The 17,787-nt window shown below is 41.9% G+C and overlaps 2 protein-coding genes across 7 annotated transcripts in view; one reads left to right on the forward strand and one right to left on the reverse strand.

Moving 5' to 3' along the window:
- The first annotated feature begins 819 nt into the window (after window positions 1-819).
- Window positions 820-15,429, forward strand: LOC135902551 (GTP-binding protein 8-like). 3 transcript variants are annotated; one of them, XM_065432690.2, is made up of 8 exons: window positions 820-995; window positions 1,065-1,179; window positions 1,732-1,830; window positions 3,615-3,745; window positions 3,930-4,029; window positions 4,660-4,781; window positions 6,018-6,125; window positions 15,294-15,429. In XM_065432690.2, the coding sequence occupies exons 1-8, from the start codon at window positions 913-915 to the stop codon at window positions 15,349-15,351; spliced, it is 816 nt and encodes a 271-aa protein (XP_065288762.1). In that variant the 5' UTR covers window positions 820-912; the 3' UTR covers window positions 15,352-15,429. The 3 variants fall into 3 exon arrangements, with proteins under 3 accessions (XP_065288762.1, XP_065288760.1, XP_070391499.1); XM_065432688.2 differs by having other exon boundaries at window positions 822-1,179; window positions 15,294-15,422; XM_070535398.1 differs by lacking the exon at window positions 15,294-15,429 and adding an exon at window positions 9,674-9,737 and having other exon boundaries at window positions 822-1,179.
- Window positions 13,062-17,787, reverse strand: part of mesh (sushi domain containing 2 mesh) — a 49,236-nt gene continuing 44,510 nt past the window's right edge. For 3 of the 4 annotated variants that reach the window (XM_070535396.1, XM_065432685.2, XM_070535395.1), the window contains 3 exons: window positions 16,323-16,499; window positions 15,360-15,501; window positions 13,062-14,253 (listed from right to left, as the gene is read on the reverse strand). In XM_070535396.1, coding sequence (XP_070391497.1) covers window positions 14,175-14,253; window positions 15,360-15,501; window positions 16,323-16,499 — 398 coding nt within the window. In that variant the 3' untranslated portion in view covers window positions 13,062-14,174. The remainder of the gene's footprint in view (window positions 14,254-15,359; window positions 15,502-16,322; window positions 16,500-17,787) is intronic. The other variant, XM_070535397.1, reaches the window with a different exon arrangement.

Below are 17,787 nucleotides of genomic sequence, written 5' to 3' on the forward strand. Positions count from 1 at the left end.
ATCTGTCAAGGCTGAGAAGCGTTCAAGCGGGCGTCCCCGTGTCAACATAATAGCCCTCTTCTCCGAAACGGCGTCACCCTTTTATTCGCCGAGCTGACACAAAGGGATGCATGAAGAGACGACAAACCGAAGGGTGAGATACCATCAACGACAGAGCCTGGCGAATGCACTAATGCTTCCACAGGCTCCCCGCGAAGACGTCGGAAACCACAACACCGCAAGGGTTAATTAAGGCCGTCTTAGTCCCCGTATGATTGGCCTGTCAAGTGTCAGAAGCGTTCAAGCGGGCGCACCCATGCGACATAATTGCACTCTTCCCCGAAACGGCGTCACCTCTTTTTCCCCGATCTGACACAAAAGGGTGGGGGAAGAGAAGGCAAACCGAAGGACGGAAGCTCAACGGCAGAAGCTGACGAAAGCACTAATACTTCCGCAGGCTCCAGAAGAAGACGTCGATGACCACGAGACAGCCAGGGGTTATTTAGGGCCGTACTGGATCCCGTGTTAATCAGAACCGCTCGAGACTTGGAGGAGAGTCACATCCATGTACCAATAAAGTCAATACAATCTTTTCTACTTTTTTTTTTCATCATCACGATGCCCGGCTTCGTCGTCGTTTTGATTCTTGCTGTGAATGCCCACCTCACCCGGTCGAGATCACATCAATACCCAGTAAAGAAACGACCAGTTCATGTCATTTATGTCATTCATGACAATTACGTCATGAAATGCGTGTTATGTCATTGATGTGATACCCGTGGGCCCAAACCGTATTATGTTTAGCCATGTGAGCGATTCTTTTTACCAGTGTACATCGCTTGAGGCACAACGCACCAATTCCAGCGGGGAAGGCGATCTCACCTGGCAACCTTTCTAACATGGCTGCGCCCATGCAGATTTCTGCAGCACAACATGATGCGCTCCAGTTTTAAGCTGTGTCGATCTTTCTCTGCAAAGCAAGCTCCCAAGAAAGCAGAACTTCCGTACAGAAACAGGTGCAATGAATTGCAAAAGCATTTGCAGGTGCCGTTATTTGGTGAAAACGAAGCTCCTTTCGTCCCCAGTGTCGCTGAAATGAAGGCAGCCGAGAACCTTTTCGTCAGCGGACCCAAACATTCACTTTCATTCATAACGTCAGCTGTATGTCCTGAGCAGTACCCCCAACACGATGTGCCCGAGGTGACGTATTATTAATCAATCTGTAAATGCACTAGTATTTTCTTTTTTGTTTGGGATCATTACGATTTGATCTAAGGTTTGCGCTTGTTAGGCTGCTGAGCACGAGGTCGCGGGATCGAATCCCGGCCGCGGCGGCCGCATTTCGATGGGGGCGAAATGCGAAAACACCCGTGTACTTAGATTTAGGTGCACGTTAAAGAACCCCAGGTGGTCAAAATTTCCGGAGTCCTCCACTACGGCGTGCCTCATAATCAGAAAGTGGTTTTGGCACGTAAAACCCCATAATTAATTAATTAAGGTTTGCGCTACACTGGGCGTACTCTGTACGCTCCAAGATTTGCTGGCCGTTTATTTTTTCTTTCCTGCTTTCACAGTGATAGGAATTCCTTAACTTGTTTTCACGTAGCCGGACATCAAGTTCAGTTAGTGTACTGTACATATGCAGGAGAACGTCGCACAAAGCGTTTCAAATCGCGGTACCAGACAGTGGCGGGGACCGTTGGAGCCAGCCTTTCTTCTGCACGTGACATTCTGCTCATGATTTATTTTCAGGCGGCCATTATGGGAATAAGCAACGTGGGGAAGTCGTCACTGCTTAAAGCCATGTTTTCTCAGGCACCTGAAGTTAACGTCAAGGTCTCTAAAACTCCTGTGAGTATCAAAAACCGCTGCCTCCTCTACTGAGTGCTCGCCGCTTCGTTCGCTTGCCCATTGCAATTTTTATTTTCTTTATGATCCACTTTGGAGCTGCTCTGAGGAGGTCAACGGCGGAATCGGATAGGCGAAACATCCAGAACAGTTTCCCTCATCGAAAATCGAAACTCTTGTCATGGCCTTCCACCAACCCAGAAAGTTCCAAATATCAGTTGTACCAACACATAGTGACAGGCGTTGAACGCGCTTGGAAAGAAGGCAGCAATATAATACTCTTACAAGAACTGAAATTTGGGCGAGATTGTAAGAATCCATATTTTACTTAAAGTGTACAAAAACAAGACACAACAAAGGAAGGCCAGAGAGGACGAGCGCTTGCCCTGTCTGGTCTTCCTTTCTTGTGTCCTTGTTTTTGTGCGCTTTGAGTAAAATACTTTGGTTGACAATAACGCCGTCTTATTCTTTAGTCCTCCAATGATGGTACAAGCAGTCATTTTTCACTATTGAGTGCCCGCATTGAGCACTTATCAGTGACAGGGAGGCATTTTCTTTTACTTTTGTACTAGACCAGATAGTTAATCCTATAGGCGACGTGGTCCAAAGGCTACGATAATGTAAGGATTCTTTTGAAATTGCTTTCATTTTCACACTTCATCAGTGGTCCTAGTATCACTTCACCTACATTATCACCAAGATTGGCAGTTCGGGAACAGTGGATGATACGAAAGGAATAGAATTGTGCTAAATGAATTGCTTCTTTATACTAGCCCAGGTTGTCCAGCTACATGCCTGGGCAGGCTTGCATCGCAAGATATTTGACACGATGTCAGTACCCGTGCCTGCAGTGCTCGCAGTGGTGTCACTCACATCCAGTAATTCTCGGTGCTTGACGCACCGAAATTTGCTGATGACAGTGTCTTTTTGAAAAGTTATGCCACTTCAGGTCAACTGACAGGATGGGCTAAAGTCCATAAATGCTGTCAAGCAGAACCCTGTCATAGTAACAAGTGGAATATTTAACAGCCAGGGCCATGACTGAGTGTGAGGCATTATCTAGACGTACATTTGGCCGCATGACTGTATGAAGATAGTTCTGGTGTTGCAAGAGCTTTGTTTCTTTTGGTAGTTGCGTCTGCATTGCTGCAACTAAAGCTTTGCATGCTTCTGACAACTGCGCTACATTGCATCGATGTTCCTGTGGTGTGTGAAACCACTGGGTCATCTCTTTCATTATCTGGTTTTCCTATGAAGCTGTAAATAAGCATTTCATCATGCAAAAATGGCAGCCGACTTTGTTAGATACAACACTTGAGTTTGTGTCCTCAATATGAAAAAAAGAAAAACACTGCAAATCTATATTAGAGCAGTACTGATAACTGTGGCACCTTAATAGACCCTTGGATAAACTTATATTCATTTTATTATAAACCTGCGATTGTCTGTGGTGTCCCTGTGATGACTGATTTATTCTGTGAACTTTGACACCACTGCAGGAATCTACACATGTGCATCTGTGCACCAACATTGACACCCAGTTTAATTTTTGAAGAGGTTGGCAATATCAGCAATAACCACCAATGACAAAATCATTTTGAATTGAGAAAAAAGTATGTAATACCTATCACTGAAAATCTTCCAAAACATGCCACACCAGGAACATGCCAACAGTGCTATAAATTCTCTTAATCTGTTTTTCTCACTCCCTCGGTATTTCACTTTTTCCTGTGCCATCAATCACCATCCATCAGTATATTCAAATTAGCAGCACTCTTGTGTTTCAGGGACACACAAAAACGTTGAATTTCTTTGCGGTTGGCAAGAAGCTGTGCTTGGTCGACATGCCTGGCTATGGTTTCAGACAGCCGAAGGACTTTGCCCTCTTTTCATCACAGTTTCTTTCAGGTCGGAAAAAGTAAGCTTCCTAAATCTTGCAATATCTGTCCGAGCAATGAACCTATTTGTTAGGTGCTGTTTATACATTGAACAGGCCTTTTCATATTGTGTTTGATTGCACTTATTGCATTATAAACACTGCACTTGTTTCGTATATAGAATTTTCTTTTTGCATCTTTTTTATTCACTGTGGTATGTTGTAGCCTGAAGAGGACATTTCTTGTAATGGATGCTGAACAAGGTTTCCAAGATTATGACCAAGATGCCATAGAGATGCTGGAAACACTAAAATCACCGTATGCTGTAAGACCTTTCTTCCTCCATCTGGAGTGTCTGATGTTAACGAACTCTAAATAGAAAAAAAAAAAGTTAAGCTGTATTAATAAATTACTTTTCTACAATACTAAAAAGCCCACTCTTATCATGCTGAGAGGCTTGCTAAGCCGGAAAATGTGTGAAATTGAGAGACTGGTGGCAACACTTTCTTCAAGTTTGCGCACCAGTTTGCCATGATGTCATATTTTGACAGCAGCTAGCGGAGCTTAAGTAAATGTTATCTGTGCAAATGGATTGCATTGCATTGACAATTCTGAGAGCCAAAGACTGAACTTACCAAGCTTCAAGAACCTTCATCGAGCTACGCTGGCCCAAATATATAAAATGCTTTGAAATCCATGGCGTCACAGTGATTATCGGCGCTGGGGTTCTCATGCGAAATTCAATGAATTAAACTACTGCCTTCATTTTTTCTTCTAATAACCAATCTATTACTGTGAATTTGTCAAAAATGCACTTTTGAAAGACCATCCATTTATACTAACATAAACTCTTTAGCGTGCTTTTAGTTAAAGAGACACTTAATGGTTTGTCTCTAAAGAGTTTGGTTATTACAACAGCTTTATTTAAATTTGATGGTTGTGGCTTTTCTAACAGCTGGTGTTCACCAAAATTGACAAGGCCAGAAATTCCACCATACTCAAGAACCTTATGTTTGTGAGAGAGCTACGGGACCAATACATGTCGACACTTTGCTTCCCTCAGCCGTTCTTAGTCAGGTAAGCCAAACAATTTGTAACATTTTATTTCCATACCTCTGTCAGCAGAGACAAGGACTTGAGCCTGTCTCGGATCACATAATTTCTGCTTGCTACTGCTCAAAATTATAGGAAAATCTTACTGGACTTGGCTATATCAGTGGTCATTCATTCTTGCTAACATTCCCTTTCTCTTTCATTTCAATAATTAGAAGATGCTAACCATAATTTAATAGTTCATTTAATGTTATACTAACTATTCTTACTATAACATCACAATGTTGCATTTTCTGTTATGTATTGTGTATTTGTGTATGTGACTGGAAGTTATATCTATTGTTATCTTTTCACGCAGAAGCACAATGGGGACTACAAAAAAAAACATTCTAAGAAAAAAAACTCCCCCCCCCCCCCCTGCATGAAGCCTGTCATTGTCAGGGGATGCTCTGCTATGGCAAACCCCTTAAAGTGGCCCGTGATAATTAAATCTTTACTACTTTCTTGATATAGAATAAGTAAATGTTTTAATGTTGAAAGATATAATGATGTAGCAGATGATTGATAATCTTGGTTTTTTTCAGGGAAGTCAATAACTTTGAAAGATTTGTAAGCTGGCACATTGGCCCACAGCTTTGCCATTTTAAACGCTGAACTTACTGAAGTGCCTGGCATGTGTATTGCAGGGTAGAAGATTCGTCCTTTTGCTAAAGTTGTACTCGGCTCTTGTGGCCAGTAGACTGCTTGACATTTTCTTTCGTGTTCCTTTCGGCAAACCAATGCGAAACAATGAAGGTAACACACAGAAAGGAACCGAAAGAAGCTGTTTGGGGCCTTCAGTAAGCTGTTCCTTATATTGCCAGTGCCTTATGCGGTGTGTTTGTGGACCTCCCAGTGGCGGCATCCACAGCTATTTTATCCAGGATTGTCTAGAACGGACAAGTACTCTAAATTGCTTGTATGCATCACACTTAGTTGCAAACATTCAGTATTGCCCAAAGTCTAAATCGGCAAAATGTTCATTTTTTGCTGTGACAGCTGCATAAATTTTCTCTCAAAATAACAAAAGATTTCAATTAAAATATCAAAAATTGGTATACAGCCACACACAAGAGTTCTTCTTCTGAGTATGTTAAGGGATATTGCCTAAAACACCATAAATCACCCCAAGCTAGAACTTCCAGCACACACCCTGTATTTCTCATGTCGTACATCTTTTCTGCTTCCACAAACAAGTTACAACCTTTTCTTTTATTGCAGTTCAGTCACCCATGAAGGGATTGCCTTTCTGCAAGCATTTATAGTACACATGGCTGGGCTTCTTGATGTTGAAGACGCACTGTATACACGACCCTCACTGCGTAGCAGGTGACCGTGTCCACCTATTGTGTATCTGTACAGACTGTATATAGGCATGTATTTTTATGTTTCTGTCATATACGTAAGTGTTTGGGAAAAGGTAGCTAGTGTTGAAGCATCACCTGACGCTAAGAAATAATGGAAGAACTCGCTTGGTTGCAACATTGCAGTGCAGTGAAGTGTTAGCGACAACTTGGCAAGATAATGGTTTTCTAAATAAAGAACTGAGAAAGCAACTTCTGAGCAAATTTTAAATTAGCCCTCTGCTATGTGCCCTGTCAGCATCAAAAGTTTACGGACCACAGGATCTGAGAAAAAGCTGGATACTTACCCAGCCTTGTCACATAGCCTGGTATTCAGGTTTTCAGCCTTTAGTGGTATATGCAGACAACCAAGTGTTTTATGGTTTTGCTTCTGGCTACACACACGAACTCCTTGGAAATTAAGAATTTTCTCAAGTGCGGCAGTTCACAAGCTTATGACGACTGTAATGCCTGCTGAATTGCTCTTTGAGGGCTCTAATGAGCAAATAAATTTAGTCAAAGTACAGTACTTCTTCCGTCTGTCCTTCTTGTGTTTAGTTATAACAGTGCAAAGGACGGGACAAAGAGACAATAAACAGGAATGACAAGGCACTGATCTTTTACTTAAGTTTATTTCATTCTAAGCACGGGGTGTATATGCAAAAGAGGGAAAGGTAATCATGATGTCAGTGCAAGAGAGTTCGTATCATTCGCTGCAGCCCAGCCATGCACATTGACATCCATCTAAGATTATACGTCAGTCGTGTTTTTCACCTATGTATTTGTCCCGTCCTTCGCACTGTTGCGACTTCAGTATGTACCTACTAGCCCTCGCCAACGCCATACCTGCTGTGCGTATGTGTTGTTTGCATCATCATTTCCTGAAGATGAACTGTAATCCACCACAGTAGCTCAGTGGCTATGACGTTGTGCTGCTGAGCACGAGATCATGGGTTCAATCTGGCCAAGGTGGCCACGTTCCAATGGAGAAGTAATGCAAGAAAGCTTGTTGTGTTCCATGCATTGCGTACACATTATAGAACACTAGGTGGTCAAAATTAATCTGGAGTCCCCCACTATGGCATGCCCCATAATCAGATTGTGGTTCTGGCACATCAAATCCGAGGCATTAATTTCTTTTTCAAGATGAACTGATTAGCCCAACATTGAGTGCTTTCAACATGCAAGCATGCCCACCATAAAGGGAATGAATGTTATGCAAAATTTCACAAACACATCTTCCTCTCTACAGCATAATTTAATCTATATGTTTTTTTAGGGAACTGCAGAAAAAGAATATATGGTACAGGAGAACATAACATCTGATAACGCTTGCGGCGGCACTACAAATGTGGCAGTAAGCTGCTATGACACTTAACCTTACTTGAAGTTAAATAGGAAGCCAACAAATTATACTGAAAACCTAGTCATAAAGTTTTTAGTGCTGCCAGGTAACGAGACAATATGAAACAGTTTTGTGGAGCATTCATAGCCATGAGTTGCACTAAATTAAGCTTTTAATTTCCATCTAGTGCTTGGGTCATATATTCAATAATGAAAGTCTTTTATCGAGCACTCAGACATATTTTAATTACCACGTAGCCTTGTATATTGAAGTAACCATGTGAGGTATCAAAAATCGCAATACAACGTTCACGAATGTAGGCGTAAGGCATTGTGGAGCACTCATAGCCATGAGTTGCACTAAATTCAACTTGTGATTTCGATCTAGTGCTTTGGTCAGATGTTCGATAATGAAAGTCTTATTGAGCACTCACAAGCATTCTCTAATTTCCACATAGCCTTGTATACAGTAGTAACCACGTGAGTTATCAAAAATCACAATACAACGTTCATGAATGTGGGTGTAAGGCGACACCTAGCACCTTCGTCCATCTTCTCTTGGCCTTTGAGTTTGCAAGCCACGTTGAGATTGCAAACTGGTGACGATCTAAACACCATGATGATAATCTATCTGCACCACATGGCAGGTTCTGTGAAGTGACCAGTTCCAGGGACATGTGACAGTCAACGTAGGCACTGCCAACGGACAATGCCACAAGAATGTTTTAATTAGAAAAATATGAATCATGGTAACATTCTGTTTCCCATTCAAGTGTGCTGATTGGAAGCCTCAAGATGCAGAGCAACTTCTGCACTTATGTGTGTAATTAGTGAAATTACAGTAATTAGCTTTCTAATTATCAACAATAGGTGGCCACAGCAAATGAGTACATTGGGGCCCATCCTCGACACTACCTAACCCACCGAAAAAATATTGAATAGCGGATTTCATGTGGGAGCTACACAAACCATTTTTTCCCATCAGCAGGCTCCTTGAAACCGAAACTGGCTGAAAAAAAAGCGTCTGTGTCGTGGCTGTCACCACCCCCCGCCTTTCGTCATTTCTCCGAGGTCACCGCCAGTCCGGCCCTGCGAGCAGTTTGCATTATCTCCTTGCTGTCTGCAGTGTTGGCCTAGCGCTTCAGTGCCGGCGGGCCACCAAATGTAATCAGTTATTCCGTTGGACCACATGTGTCCACTTCCACCAACGAAATGCCGTTTCACGCTTTTGGATGAAAACAATGTTTAGTCAAACTTCACTTTCTCCGGGAAAGCTGTTTCAAATGCGCTTGCGAGTTGTGTAAATAAAGATGCGTAAACTAAAACAGATAAAAACATAGCTCACCAAGTGAAAGGGGAAAAAAAAAGAAAAGAATATCATATGGTCGATGCTACAGACTAATATGACGCCATGCCTGCAATATCTAAAAGCCCAAAGAGTGTGGTTGGTACTACAGTGCCAACGTGGCGCCCTACGAAACGACAAAGTAAATTTGGCGGCCGTTGGCATTGAAGTGCTAGGCCAACGCTGCAGACAGCAAGGAGATAACGCAAGCTGCACACGGGGCCGGACTGATGGTGAGCTCAGAGGCATGACAGAAGGAAGGGGGGGAGGGACATCAACGACACAAACGCTTTTTTCCAGCCAGTTTTGGTTTCAAGGAGCCTGCCAAGGGGAACTAATTGTTCGCATAGCTCCCACATGAACTCCGCTATTCACAATTTTATCATTGGGATAGGCAGTGTCGAGGACAGGCCCCAAGTTACTAATTTGCTGTCGCCACCTATTATTGATAATTAAAAAAGTTAATTGCTCCGTATCTAGAGGCTTCCAATCTGTAAACTCGGGTGGTAAATATAACATTACCATGATTTATATTTTTCTAATCTTAAAATTTTGGTGCTGCTAAAAAAGGCACCCTGTAGAATGTGCCTTGAGAAACACTTTTCGTTAGGAGTATTACAGAACAATACAGCTACAGACCTCATAATTGCCAAAGAAAACACTTTGAGAGCTTTGAAAGTATAGCACTTTAATGTTTCAATCTGGTTGTCAAAGCACTTCCACACTGCACATGCTTGTATTGTTCCGAAAGAGTACTACATTTTAACTTACCTATACGGTTTATAAAGAGTGATTATGAGTAATATTGCTTTACTAGTATCACTAGCATTCTTTATTTATTTTAGAGCACAGCACATAGGCATCAGTTCCTGTGGCAAGCATGCCTCAGCGTAACCCAGCGAACGAGCACATGAAGGATCAAGGAACGAACGCAGATCACAGCGGGGAACGAAAGACGGCGAGAGCGAATAGAGCGCGAGGAGGAGAGTGCAGTGGAATCATGAGGTGGAAAGCGGAAGAGGAGGATATGGCAAAAGCGTGAAAAGAAAAGTGTAGTGCCACACAAGATGGGCTCTGTGGCGACGATGGCTACAAGATCACACCAGAGTAGTGTATGTTGCGTCGTCCGTTCGCCGATGACACCACCAATACCGCATATGGAAATAAAGCGCTGCATGAGCGGAGGTCTGTCTATTGCACCCATGCGTTACCCATGCACTGTCTCTCACAATCTCACAATTAGCCAGGCAGTTGCACCACATTTCGCTCCGTTTGCAATGTGCAGCATGAGACAGGTTATCTGTGCCAGCCAGTACATAATGAAATGAAAACACATATCGTCATCATTATCAGCCTGTTTTATGCCCACTGCAGGACGAAGGCCTCTCCCTCCTATTTCCAATTACCCTTGTCCTGCGCCAGCTGACTCCAACTAGTGCCCGTGAATTTCCTAACTTCATCGTTCCACCTAGCCTTGTGCCGTCCTCGACTGCGTTTCCCTTCTCCTGGTACCCATTCTGTAACCCTAATGTTCCGACAGTTATCTAACCGGCACATTACATGACCTGCCCAGCTCCGTTTTTTTCTCTTGATGTCAAAACACATATAGAGCTGCACTCAAATTTTGCATTAGGGAGTATCGTAATCATCAGTGAATTCTTTATATATATATATATATATATATATATATATATATATATATATATATATATATATAGTCATATAATGAGAAGCCAACAAACACTGACACCAAGTACAACATAGGGGAAATTGCATGTGCTTAATAAATGAAATAAAGTAATGATAAATTAATGGAAATTAAAGTGGATGAAACAACAACTTGCCGCAGGTGGGAACCGAACCCACAACCTTCGCATGTCGCGTGCGATGCTCTACCAATTGAGCTACCGCGGCGGCGTTTCCCCATCCACTTTCTTGGGTATTTATGTGTACTAGTAGAACCAATTCCAAGTAGAACCAATTCCAAGTACTAGTAGAACCCCACCTTCCCAAGTCTTTCTTTCCTTGTAATTCTAATATGCATCCTGTAGTACCCAGCAAGAGTTTCCTTGCGTGTTGCATCATCCAAACATGTCCCACCCGCATATGGTTAGAACACCAGTATATATATATATATATATATATATACTGCAGGTAGAAGTTCTGCACAAGCAGGTAAGGGTATGTAAAGGAGACTATCAGGTGCAAGAACAGTCCTTCATATGTGTTAGTGGACTTTTTCAAATTGGGACACGTGTATTATCGGTGTCAAATGAAACACAACCAGTAAAGCGCATGGCCGAAGCATAACTGAAGCTATAGTGTGCATGGTCGGCGAAATTTCACGCTGAGTGTGCTGGTTGAATACTAAGGAATGCTTATTAGTACTACAAGGAAAGAAAGTCATAAAGACCCCACCTTCCCAAGTCTTTCTTTCCTTGTAATTCTAATATGCATCCTGTAGTACCCAGCAAGAGTTTCCTTGCGTGTTGCATCATCCAAACATGTCCCACCCGCATATGGTTAGAACACCATCCAGGGAGTCTAAGTGCAATGCTAAACCTTGCTATCGCTGTCAATGCTGCGCCCTTTGGGCAAAACAATCGTTTTTTTTAATGCCTATTCATTAGTTCCGATAACTAAATCTACTAACTAAATAAGATAACTAAACATTGAGGTTAAGGCATAAGTACCATCTGGCTGGCAAGTGCATGAAGTACACATATTTTGAACTTTAAGGCCGTCCAATATGGTACAAGTGAAGTGATAAAATCTAGCACAGTCACGTTCATTACAGCGCAATTTTCACACACTTTCATGTGTCCAGTCTAGCTGCAGTGTGATTTCTGTTTGACCACAGTGGCCCGAGCTTTTGCTCGCTGCTGGTAACTGGTTTGTACTTTTAGCCACACCTAAAACACAAAAATTTGAGTGTCTGTACTTGTAGTTCTTCTTTAAAAGGAAACAGGATGCTTGTTTTATAAGTGAAATATAAATGCCTGTCGAAGTACAAAACTGCAGTGAATCAAGTATGCAGAAGAGACATGGCACTGGTGCACCTGCTGCACATCTTAAAGTAAAGCTTTCTTTGCATACCTTACCATGGTTCAGCATGTTGGCCATCTTTCCTAGTAAACTGCACCGATGTAGAGAAAGTGTAATCAAAACTGGTGACTTGGTGGGTTGATCACATCACCAGTACAGAATATGTGTCCTTGCAAAGGTTTTAGTGTTTGATGAAACTCAAGGTGATGCAATCAAAGGGCTGGGTAGGTTGATGCTAAAAATGCTTTAGCAATACAGTCACCCAAAAGTAGCATGCGGACGTAGCTTGTTTGCCTCTTTCTGCAAGATTAACATCAGTGTCAGGAGAGGAAAAGTACGAAGACCAGCTGTGATGTTAGCAGGGAGGTGTTTGGAAAGGAAGCACTTGCGTTGTGGCACTGGTTCATATGTCACCAATCGTGTTTGTGTAGTTTAGTGCGACGCTTGCACACATTCGTGATTGACATCTTGATTGGGAGATACCATTTATCATAGCTTTTGAAGGGTTGTAGATGCACAAAACATCAAATATTATGTTTCATACTTCTCAGTACATGCACCCGCACTGCAGTTACACCGGTACCGTGAGACCAACATCATCTCGGTATTGATTTAAACTGTCGAGAAGCTTCGCATTCACAGATTCCCACTGTGGTTGAGATCTGCATAATCTCTTACTCAGTGACATTTCTTATGTAGCTTTTATGAACAGCTCAATACTCAATGCAAGCTATTTCATAGCTTAACATGTGTACACTTAAAAAACTGGAATTCAAGGTGAATCAATACCAAGCACACATAAACATAAGTAGCCTGCTATTGGCAAAAATAAAATGCTATATTTTCAAAATATCTGCTTTTTTGTATGAAACTGATAAATTTACCTCCAATCTTTCACTGCCTTTGTACGTGAAAAGGCTAGAGACAGACAAACATACAGACAAAGAACTATATTGAAAAAGCTAGAGTTGTGTAGAAATGAGTGTATAAGGCCCCTTATATGTTGAATCCGGTACATACTTCATTAATGCATCTCAGCCTCTCATCATTCATTTCATTAGCTATGCAAGCTCATGTGCAAGCTTGCAAGCCAAATATTCACTATGCTGAACCCTCTAATGGTGATTTAAGCTTTGTTTTGTATTTCTGAGCTGTACTTGGCACGTGTACATGCAAAACTTAAACAAATGGTGTGTGTTATACTTTATTTAATCATCATAAAAAGTTGACATGTTACAATACATAAACACTACATGACATTCCACAAAAAAATTGTTGCAGCTTATGCGGCTACATCTATGTATGTAAAAAAAAAAAGGAAAGCTATATGTATGCATGATGAAAGTTAGCATGTTATGTTGTACAGTTATTTTTTATGTACACTACATGGCAGTTTCTCAAACATGCAGGCTCTTGGCCTTGCCAAGGTTTGTTCATGGGTATATGTGTTCATACAGCAGTGATATTAACTGCACTTGACTGCAGCTGTCAGCACATAACCACACTTGACTCCAAATTTTGCAGTACTGCAAAGTACGTTGTTTCTTGAACTAGTCCTGAGGAAGTTTCTTTACACATACTCAGACGAGCCCTTATTTTGTGTGTTGTACCCTCTATGTATGTTGCTAACAACCATTTATTGGTCCCCTAGAGCTGACATGGGCCACGATTTTGTAGCGATGTCTTTTCTCGATGCTAATGCCTTTCGTGCTTTTCGCGTTCGTGACTGGCTGCGTTCAACGCTGCAACCCGGGCGGACCCGGGTGGAGGGCCTCTTGTCCACTCACGAATGTGAAAAGCACAAAAGGCATTAGCATCAGGAAAAGACATCACTACAATATCGCGGCCATGGTTGTTTAAGAGAGTGATTTCGTCTTCTTGGCCACAGGAGCATTTGCTTCATGCATAATGTGGCACAGTGCACATACAATCACATTTAGCATGGGCATGCTTTTTGGACATCCTAGTATCATTTGTTGAATGAGCAGCCACATGTCCACCCTAAATACGAGTGCCTATGCACTATGCTGATGTAGGTATCGATGTCTTCAGCTGAAGCCAAGATTAGCTTACCTCTGGCACCTGCATCACCTTCCTGGATGTGCTTCGTGCCATGTGGCAGCTCTGGAATTGCATGTTCTGCTAACTGTAATGAACTAGCATGTGTCACCAAGTCTTCGCCATTGGCATAGATGTATGGTTCATGAAGTGTCATATGTCGACCCTGGAAATGGGAGGGTGCTTATGTACAAAATGCTATTTCTTCTGCTTTTGTCCCCAAGTGGTGGTGCTTTCCTGTGCTCAGGTTGCCGTCTCGCTGACTTTCTCTGGTGCTGGGCCATGGTACGTCTTTGCCCTGCGCTCTGGAAACTTACTAAAGCTTGCAGAAGAGAAAGAAAAAAAAGGGAGATTTCATTCTTAGTTGTTTGGTTCGAAGCTGCATATGCATGGAAGAGCCTGCTTCTCAATTAATGCAAATAAACTGCATATGTGGACATGACCGGTGAAACCTCAACAAAATATTCCAGCTTATCAAAAAACTTATTTGATAGTTGAGCACCATCGACTTATTCCACGTACGCCACCTACAACTTATTCAAGTTAATGGTCACTGTGTTCATGAGCAGAGCTGCTGCACAGCCTGCTAGAACTAGTGCGGAACTATATGGAACTAGTGTGGCACCCTTAGCACTCCAAGACTGGAACTTGAAGACCAGTTTTTTGTGTTTACGATAGCATGGGATGAAGTTCAAGGCCCATTGCATGGCTCCAATCTGGTAACACATTGAATAGCATCGTAATTTAAAGGGATTCTAAAGAGAAGTTCAATTGATTTATTTGGTAAAAACATTCTTTAAAAGCTCTGCATTTAACTTTCTTTAGAAAACAAAGAAGTCATGCTTTAGCGGGCGAAAATGGAGACACCTTCCTTTCTGAATTGTGCTCCTGAACTGTCATACCGATCATGCCAGTCTGATAACAGATTCCATGGTATTGTTTAGGTGCATGTGGGCCATTTTATGAAAGAAACTTTCCAAAAAATTGTCAGGTTCAGTCTTTGCCAACTCCATAATGTATTGTAATAATTTTCTGTAGGGAAACAATTAAACTAGTATTTTGCAGACACTGCCAAAATCTATGATGTTGAGGAATTTCGAAGCAGCATCACCATCTGTCCCATTTGTGTTCCCTTTGTCATACCAAGCCTCGACTCATGGTAAGACTGGCCTATTAGCAATTCCAAAAGTGTACTCGATCAACTATAGTTCAATTGACATTTACCTTCAGTGCCCCTCTAAAATATGTGCAAGTTCATGATACCCAAAGTAATTCGCGTTACCGATTCCAAACGAACTGGTCATTACCATTTACAAAGTTGGCACACAGTTTAGCACATCAGTTCACCTTTAATGCTTGCAGGCCTCTAGAAGTACCACAGCTGCCAATCCCATACGCAAAGAGTATGTTACCAGAATAAAAACTCACTCTCCGTTGGAGCCTGTGTAGTGGCTGTTTTTGTGTCTGTTGCGCTTGAAGAAGCAGAAGAAGACAATGCAGAAGATGAGTGCAATTGGCAGCAGGATGCCAAGGGTTACGCCAGCTATCTTACGTGCGTAGCTGGCATTGCCTGGAAAATAAAGCAATCAGTGAATCACTCTCCTGTGGTTGATGTGAATACTACTTCAACCAGAACTGCCCATTTGATGCATGTCAGTTCCAGTAAAATGGCATGTCAAGAACACACTCTGCCCGTGCCTGTTGTCTGGCGGCCATTAAGTTAGAGCCTAATAATTATGCATGTTGTGACCTACAGCAAGAGTTTGACTTCGCCCATTCTCTTGTTGGCAACAAGGCTGCAGCTTTCATGGTTAGTTATATATATTGAGCCACATAGTAAACTTTGGGATGAGCCTTACCGGCCAATTAATTTCACCATGACATGTTAGTTTTGTACATAACATCATTTCACCTCTGGAGAAAACGGGATTGACTGATTGGTACATAGCTTGCTTACTTATAGCTCTTTTTTTTCTTTAAAATAAAACAATGAACTACCTATATGGGGAAAAAACAAGGTGCAGGCACCATAACTCATTCTTAGGCAGTGGCACTGAATGGGTTTTAAAGAAGGGAAACAGACTGAGGCAAGGAAGCAGGTTTAATGAAAGGAAAGAAGGAAGTTGCAATATGTTTACAAGGCCTATGGTTCTGTTTCATGTAGCTTTAAATTGGGCCACTTAATACGTATCACAAAACATTAAACAAGCAAACGTTACACAAAGAACATCAAATGCAAAGAGTAATTCAAATCTTTTCACTTGATGATGGTTGGCAGTGTATCCAATATATAGTAGGCACCTTTATCTCTTCATCCCTGATTATGCACAGTTTCACAACGAGTGTCACTGCTGAAGTGTTAAGTTGATGCGCATAGTGCCAAATACTCACTGATGCAGACGACATCGACGCCCCAGGACCATAGGCCGTACTCTTTACACTGCCGCACCTCATGTCCAACGAGACGGTATCCTTCATTGCATGTAAATCGCACTGTTCGTCCCACAAAGTTTCGAATCTCACTCTTGCGGCCATTGGCAGGCTTGTCGATGGCAGGACAACGGATCACTGCAGAAACACAGGAATGAAAGTGGATTTATAAGTTCCTGTACACCAGCAATAACAAATGTGGTCATAAAATTTACTAACAGAAAGTGAAAATACATGCACAGATGAAAGATGCATTGTCAGTGATAAATGAAAGCTGTGAAAGAAATCTGAAATCGCGACACTGAAGTAAGAACTTCAGTAAGACTGCTTGTTGTGGTGCATGTACTCTGGTTGTACCAAACTTAAATGTGTGATGCTTGATTGTTTGTTGGAAAAAGAAGGAGTTGCGCCTTTGTGCATGCTCCATGAACGAAATTCTTCCACCTTTCATGCGGTTCCTTTGTCAACAATAGTGCACAAGCCATTATTTGGAAACTGAAAATCTCAAATACTTGGCAGCCTAAGTGTCCAGACTATAATTAAAAACCTGAGCATAGAGCAGACCCAGTGCTCAAGGGCATGCTAAATTATGCCACACAATTGCTGGTTCCATGGCTGGGCCACAAAGTATCATAAGTGTTTCTCATCTTACACATTTTGAAACATTTTGTGGGTATCTGTAGGTAGCATTCGCACTCAGCTGCAGCTGGCATTCATTAATTTGTTCTTGGTCTCTGCCTTTTAATGCCTTTTACTTCAACTCTGTTCTAAAGTTCATAGAGTGCCCATGTGCGTTAAACACTTATTTTAAACTGAATGTCAGAAAGTTCAAACCAATTATGCTCATTCCTTGTGGTTTACTTAATAAAATTCAACTGTATTTCTTATATAATGTACTCATGTGAAGTACTGTATATACATGTGTAAGGCTCACCCTTATGTGAGGCCCAAACCCCCACTTCAGAGTGCAATAAGTTGGAAAAGAAATTTTCACTAAATGTCACGTGCATACTTGCACACTTTTTGATTCTCTTAAGCCCCTACAAGATGGCACTTGTCCATGTCCAAAGAATCAGTTGGCAACTGTAATTGTGTTCATAGTCAGCCCCCAGTGGTTACATTTATTTGCATAGCAGTCCGAGTGCAGTTAGAGGCTTAAGTTAGCCTGCCTTGTGTAAAGCTCACTCCTGGCAAAAATGCATGAAAGAATGTGCGGGCCTTACGCAACTAAATACGATACTTGTATAGAGTCACTTATTTACGCTTGCATTTTTGTCAGAGGAAGAACATGTCATAATCTGGCACGTGCAGGAAATAGTTCCATATAGTGCACTCACCAGTACTAGTAGAAGTGGCTTTCAATGTGTTCGAAAACCACATAATCTTGAATTACTCTGGTTATGCTATTCATCTCAGCATGAGCTTT

This window comes from Dermacentor albipictus, chromosome 3, assembly GCF_038994185.2.
Source record: "Dermacentor albipictus isolate Rhodes 1998 colony chromosome 3, USDA_Dalb.pri_finalv2, whole genome shotgun sequence".
In the NCBI taxonomy this organism is placed as follows: Eukaryota; Metazoa; Arthropoda; class Arachnida; order Ixodida; family Ixodidae; genus Dermacentor; species Dermacentor albipictus.